Source organism: Argentina silus (genome assembly GCF_951799395.1).
Source record: "Argentina silus genome assembly, chromosome: 11".
Taxonomy (NCBI): domain Eukaryota; kingdom Metazoa; phylum Chordata; class Actinopteri; order Argentiniformes; family Argentinidae; genus Argentina; species Argentina silus.
The window spans coordinates 17,826,207-17,833,274 of record NC_139665.1 but is presented as its reverse complement, the minus strand read 5'-3'; the positions used below and the strand labels follow the sequence as shown (position 1 = coordinate 17,833,274).

General features: G+C 44.8%; 1 protein-coding gene across 4 annotated transcripts; it reads left to right on the top strand.

The window, feature by feature from the left end:
- The first annotated feature begins 4,180 nt into the window (after positions 1-4,180).
- On the top strand, positions 4,181-7,068 carry LOC310811671 (1-acylglycerol-3-phosphate O-acyltransferase ABHD5-like). Of its 4 annotated transcripts, none has more exons than XM_083679915.1 (7): positions 4,181-4,305; positions 5,016-5,101; positions 5,259-5,661; positions 5,773-5,927; positions 6,010-6,121; positions 6,309-6,489; positions 6,641-7,068. In XM_083679915.1, the coding sequence occupies exons 1-7, from the start codon at positions 4,265-4,267 to the stop codon at positions 6,785-6,787; spliced, it is 1,125 nt and encodes a 374-aa protein (XP_083536041.1). In that variant the 5' UTR covers positions 4,181-4,264; the 3' UTR covers positions 6,788-7,068. The 4 variants fall into 4 exon arrangements, with proteins under 4 accessions (XP_083536041.1, XP_083536039.1, XP_083536042.1 ...); XM_083679916.1 differs by having other exon boundaries at positions 4,272-4,377; XM_083679913.1 differs by having other exon boundaries at positions 5,016-5,661.

Genomic DNA, 7,068 nt, shown 5'->3' with positions numbered 1-7,068 from the left:
TCCAGCCTGAGAGGGAGAGGAGAAATAGACAACAAAAGTGAGAGGGGAGGAAGACAAAAGGAGAGAGCAGGAGGAGTTAGAAAGGGAGGACCAAAAGGAAGAAAGAAACAGGGAGGAAAGAGAGACAGAGAGACTAGCCATTATAAATCATATCTACTGTTGGCGCCAGCCATGTATCCTAGCAACCAGACAGACCACCCCCCAGCACCCCCGCCCCCACCCCCACCCTCCGCCTTCCTAAAGCCTGGTCATTCTCATCATTACCCATACTGCACTGCACCACGCCCCAACGACTGCCTATGTCTGTTCTCTGGTTACTGTTTCCCTTTCAAACCTAATCTAGAATCTGTTTTATTCTCCCAAGCCCTTATTCCACCAACCAGTACAAACAGGCCCTGGAACAGCATACATGGGATTATCACATGACTTCTAATACCATATAACCTCTCTGTGACAGCTGATGAGTGGTGAGCATCCATCAACATCAACATGGGTATAGAGGACAAGGTGAGAGAGTTTCAACCTCTAGTTTTACAATAGAAGGCACCTGATGAGAAGCTCTCCCGTGTACGAAACACAGTTCATCAATGCTGGTGACCAGCAGGCTATGTAAAGCAGCCGCAGAGTACGGCTCTCTAATTACACTGGGATTCAGGGATTTTCGACACTCCCGTAACAAACCTTTTAAACCCTCGTCATGGCCGAGATATGGGCCCTAGTGCATCTCTCTAAAGCCAGCCTGCAGACTGTACATGCGCTTTATACCTGCAGTGATGTAATAATGAGCTGCACATGGCTACAGAGGCTGTGCTTCAATGAATCAGCAAAAGGTTCTGAACTCTTCCATTGTGTAACTCACAGCATCGACTGTATCCAGTGTTTGCCTTTGGTTTCTCTATGTTCTTTTAAAATGGTAATCTAGTTGTCTGACAGTGTTTCTGCCTTTGTGAGATTCTGAGCACTTTGCAGCACTGAGTGACTGGACAGTGTGTGAGTGTGTGTATGTGTGTGTGTGTGTGGGGGGGGGGGGGGGGGGGGTGAGAGGATTAAAGTGTGTCTAGGTGGGAGAGAGAATGAGAGGAAAGGAAAGAGAGGGAGTGTGTGTGTGTGTGTGTGTGTGTGTGTGTGTGTGTGTGTGTGTGTGCGTGTGTGTGTGTGTGTGTGTCTGTGTGTGTGTGTGTGTGTGTGTGTGTGTGTGTGTGTGTGTGTGTGTGTGCATGTGTGCGTGGGTGAGTGCATGTGTGTGTGTGTATGTGTGTGTGTGTGTGTGTGTGTGTGTGTGTGTGTGTGTGTGTGTCTGTGTGTATGTGAGTGTGTCCCTGGGAGTGTCTCTGTGAGGATATGAGTGGGTGGGAGAGTTGGAGGATGTGAGTGAGAGTGGTGTGGGTGCATTTGTAACCACTCACATCGTCTGACCATAGTCTGAGAGCTACTAAGTGTGGGTGGTGTTTGAGCGAGTGAGAGTGAAATTGTGTGTGAGAAGGACAGGGAGCAAAAGTAGCCTCTGTGTGTGTGTGTGTGTGTGTGTGTGTGTGTGTGTGTGTGTGTGTGTGTGTGTGTGTGTGTGTGTGTGTGTGTATGTGTGTATGTGTGTGTGTGTGTGTGTGTGTGTGTGTGTGTGTGTGTGTGTTTTTGTGTGTTTTTGTGTGTTTTGCACTGTGCACTTCCAGTCAGTAGTAACCATTGATCACTCACTGGCATCGGAATGGCCCTACAACGCATCCCAATAGTGTGGCAACACTAAAATACACTTTTGTACCAATTCCAGGTTATTGGTACCAAAGGTTATTGCCTTTGGGGTGTCATGAATACAGTGGACTGGACAGGACTAATTACCTTTACACATACTACTTCATACTGTTCCTATGATAGCACTGAATTCAAAATCCCGGACAGGTAACACACTAACATGTAGAAGTTGTCTAGAATAGACTATGTACAGTACTCAATGTCCATAACATCTCTCTGTAAAATCTCTATCAATCTGACACTCCCTATTAACTAGACCTAGTCCATGCAGTATTGAGGTATGCAGCGTTCCACACAACAGTGAAGTAGTAAGATTCAAGATTCTTTATTTGTCACGTGCATACAAGTATACAGTGAAATGCAAAAGTGACAGTGCCACAGAGTAGTGCAACAATACAATAAGTTTTAAAATACAATAAAATAAAAATAGAAGTACTAAAAAATATACAGTATGGACAGTATAAACAGTATAAACAATATGAACAGTATAAGCAGTAAGCATATAAGTAAGCAATATAAATAGCAGATGGATGATTATGTGTGTGCATATGTGTTAAGATGACAGTGCATGTAGACTAATACAGGGAGTGTGTTCATGTTGGGAAGATCAATCCCTGACTTTAAGTTGTGTAGTGAGTAGTAATAGGTTACATCTATTTCTGCTATAAAACAGTGGATCGATAATATGTACTTGAGGCCACTCTTAGTCAGCTATGGTACTGCTGATTAGTATGAATGTTTCATAGATATGGACCAGGGGAGGCGGGCGGAGGTATGAGGAATGGTATGAAACGTGTGTTTTGATACCATTCCTCATTCCATTCCATACATTACAATAAGCCCGTCTTCCGATTCCACTGATATGGACATTAAAATGGATTGTTCTGGGTTCTGTGTTCTGTGTCAGTTAAGCTCTGCTCCCGGATGACATGGTTACTCACTGGTTTATTGGTATGCACGCCACCTTGTGGGCCAATCCTGACATGACTCTCTCCACCAACTGGTGGAGGTTTAAAGGTGCAACTCGTAGATTCTGTCCCCTTGTGGCAATAAGACAAAGGACAAACACATAGTTGACATCAGAAAAGCAAAGTTAGACCTATGAAATTGAATGAGACTCTTCTTAGTTCTCTTTGCTTTTGCATGCATTGGCACAGACCCTCCTTCTCAATCAACCAAAAAGCGTTGAGGAGACACTTTTTAATGGACATAGATTATCAGTGCTTTAGCATACGGATGTGTCTTTTAGAATGAGGCTCTCTGTGTGCCCTAGGATTGAACCTGACCGTGAATACAAAGTCGTGGGATGGATCTGATCGTCAACCTCTGTGATTCCACAAAGTCCATCTTAGTTATCTGAATTCTTTTCAGATTTAAGACACCTTTAAAATCTATGAGGATATGTGAATTAAATGTTTCCTTCCTCGTCTCTATCTTAAATGAGTCAGATAGCCTTATGGGCTAATCCTGTGTGTGTTATCTCCTTCCATAGGGACTATAGCCTCTGTCTCAGTGGTGCTGTGACCCACAGACAGCTTTTTCAACTTTCTTTCAGCAGTATTTCAAGCCACAACCCTTCAGACATAATCTCTCCAAAATCAGCTGTACCCCAATCATATGATATCAGGAAACACTTCCCTGCTGAAAAATCCAGTTTAGACAAGCTTGAATTCCACCTGGTCAAAGCTGGTCTAAGGTGGTGTGCTGGTCATGTTGCTGGTCAAGCTGGTGGTGAGATGGTCAAGCTGATAATGAGGTTAAGCTGAAGCAAGCCCACTAATAATAAGTATGTCGAAGAACAATAGTTGGACTTGCTGAAGCAGGAATAATAGTTGGACTTGCTGAAGCAGGAATAATAGTTGGACTTGCTGAAAGCAATTACAATAGTTGGACTTGCTGAAGCAGGAATAATAGTTGGACCTGCTGAAAGCAAGAACAATAGTTGGATTTGCTGAAATCAAGAACAATAGTTGGACTTACTGAAGCAAGCCCACTAGTAAGGCAAGATGTGTGAGATAACGTGAGCAACACAATACAGTGTGTGATTGAGTTTGTGTGATTTTTTTCTGCTATGTTTATTTAGATTCGTTTTTATATTACATATAATTTATCTGCTGAGATTTTTGTATAATAAATAAGGTAGAATAAATAATGTTTGTTTTTAGTAAATGAATGCATGTAACCTTATTTGGCGTAAATCTAGACCAGGTACATTTTTGTTCAAAGGTTGAAAGTGGCATGGTTTGAGGGAGTGGGTCTAGTGGTCCACTAGCTGACAGATGTCACCAGCATGACCATCTTACGACAATGTGAAGGCCAATTAGATTTCTGTGTGCTATGCAACTTGATCTCACACCGTCGCTCCTTTGTTTTCCTTTAAAAAAAAAAAAAAAAAAAAAAAAGCAATAAGGAGCACCGTCGTTCCTTCACATCAGTACTCGTTCAGATGAAGACACTCATACTCACCACTCCTACTTGTGTAGTTTATTGCATGGAGGACTGAACACTGTTCACAATGAGAAGGATGGCTGAGGAACTACAGTCAACAAAGCCGGGGTGAGAATATATTATGAGATTTTGAAATGAAATTCACGAAACGATCAAAGAAATAAACATACATTTTCAAAGGTTAGTATCCGTGAGTTCGTCGTTTGCTATCATATGTCGCAGACTTATTTAACAGTCCTAAGTTCAATTGTGTCTTTTGTTTTCCTCACTATAACAACGTGTATAGAGTACTGTAACAGTAAGAGTTTTGAAGTCATCATTCAGTCTTATTGTTGTTGCCTTTTCAAGTTTGACGAGCGGTGGCTACGTCACGATAACCTTTGATTTGTTGAGTTGGTAACAGTTTTTGCGTGACACAACTCTGCCAATATTATGCGACCTTGGTTTTCTGGATCGACTGTCCACATGTAATCAGACAGTCATCCCCTTCGCTACATCACAGATTAGATATTGATTATTATTACTGGTATTAAGGCCTGCTATAGTATTTGTATAAAGAAAACTTAAATGTATCCATGTTCTTAAATGTGTCACTGTGACATGACCCAGTCGATCCGACCCTGAAACGTTGATAAGGTTCGAGCTGAGTTCAAAGTTCGAGGAGTCACTGTGTTCCTGACTTTTCTTCAAGCACTTCTGAACATTCTGTCCCAGAGACTAAGTGTGGGCGTGTGTGTGTGTGTGTGTGTGTGTGTGTGTGTGTGTGTGTGTGTGTGTGTGTGTGTGTGTGTGTGTGTGTGTGTGTGTCATTCCGACAGTTCATGGTGGATTTCCAGCTGGCTTCCCTCCTGGTGCCCCACCTCCTCTTCTCAGCTGAAGGATGCAGAAGAAAAAATGCTCAAGTGTAAGAGTGTGTGTGTGTGTGTGTGTGTGTGTGCACGCGCGCGCTCACGCTCGTACCAACTCCTCCTATTCTGACACTTGTGCATCATATTTCAATCCCCCTTTACATATCAATGCCACCCTCTCTTTTCTCTCTCCATCTCCCTCCTTTCTTTCAGGTGTTAAAAACTCATTCTCGAGGCAGCATGTGCGTATATCCAACGGCAACTTTATTTGGACCCTGGCATTCACCACCCTCCCAAGAACCCCACCTCGGCCCCAGGCCCCGTCCCAGCCTCGGCCTCCCCTGGTGCTGCTCCATGGGTTTGGGGGTGGGGTGGCTCTGTGGGCCCAGAACCTGGACTCTCTCTCTGGCTCTGGCCCCGTGTATGCACTGGACCTGTTAGGCTTCGGCCGGAGCAGCCGGGCCCTGTTCAGCGTCGACTCCCAGGGGGCAGAGGAACAGTTCTTGGCCGCCTTGGAGGAGTGGAGAGAGAGGGTGGGACTGGAGGAGATGGTCCTACTGGGACACAACCTGGGGGGATACCTCTCTGCAGCCTACACACTCACATATCCACACAGGTGCTCAGCAATGCTTTCATCTTTCACCAGAGAGAGAGAGAGAGAGAGAGAGAGAGAGAGAGAGAGAGAGAGAGAGAGATGCATACGTTAATGATGTGTACTTGTGTGCAGGGTAAAACATCTGATCCTGGTAGAGCCATGGGGTTTTCCTGCCCGCCCAGAGAACACTCTGCAGGAGAGTACCATCCCAGTTTGGATCAGAGCTATGGGGGCTGTTATGAGCCCTTTCAACCCTCTGGCTGGGCTGAGACTGGCAGGACCACTGGGTCAGAGCTCACACGCTCACACACTTGTCTTGATCCAACACATGCTTGTGGAGTTGTTTGATGATCTCTCTCTCACCCTCAGGTCCCATGTTGGTCCAAACAATCAGGTCTGATTTTAAACAGAAGTACTCATCTGTGTTTGATGACAACACTGTATCAGACTACATCTACCATCTGAATGTACAGACACCCAGGTGCGTACACACACGCACACACGCATTCACACACACTCTCTCTCTCTCTCACACACACACACACACACACACACACACACACACACACACACACACACATACACACACACACACACACACACACACACACACACCACACACACACCCCACACACACTCTCTCTCTAACATGTGTTCTCTCTCTGTAGTGGTGAGACAGCGTTCAAGAACATGACAGTTCCGTATGGCTGGGCTAAGAGGCCCATGCTGGAGAGGATTGGCCAGATCCAAGCTGACATTCCCATATCCATCATCTACGGATCCCGCTCCAGCATAGATAGTGACTCCGGATACGCCATTCGGAAAACCAGGGCTGATGTGGACATCATTGTGAGTTGTCTTTTTCATTCATTCATATCTCACAGTTAACATGAAAAACACTCAACAAAATATTAGTCTCTTTATGTTTAATATCAGCATATCTGTCTCTCTCTCTCTCTCTCTCTCTCTCTCTCTCTCTCTCTCTCTCTCTCTCTCTCAGGTGATCAGAGGGGCGGGCCACTATGTGTTTGCAGACCAGCCTGAAGACTTCAACAAGGCCGTCCTTGAGATCTTAGCTACGATGGACGGAGACAGGGAGGAGAGGAGGACAGGGGAGGATAAGAAGGAGAAAGAGAGTGAGGAATAGGAGGAGGAGAGGAGGACGGGGGAGGATAAGAAGGAGAAAGAGAGTGAGGAATAGTAGAATGACCAGAAGGAGGGTTTGAGGAAGGAGGCTGTCAGAGGACACTGAAGACAGCAGTGAACACACACTGTGAATAATCTCACATCATACCACCAGAACACAACACCTGGGAGGTGTATTGTATGACAATCCTGTACTCTATTCTTTCTCTGAGTTCCTGCAATTAGGATTTTGAGGTTTTGTCTTTGGCTCGCTGTAAATAAATAAAAATACCATTTATTCTC

Coding starts and splice junctions, on each gene's coding strand:
- LOC310811671 (XM_083679913.1), top strand. CDS start 5,078: ATGCAGAAGAAAAAATGCTCAAGTGTAAGAGTGTGTGTGTGTGTGTGT. Junction 5,662..5,772: donor ACACTCACATATCCACACAG/GTGCTCAGCAAT, acceptor ACTTGTGTGCAG/GGTAAAACATCTGATCCTGG. Junction 6,490..6,640: donor GGGCTGATGTGGACATCATT/GTGAGTTGTCTT, acceptor TCTCTCTCTCAG/GTGATCAGAGGGGCGGGCCA.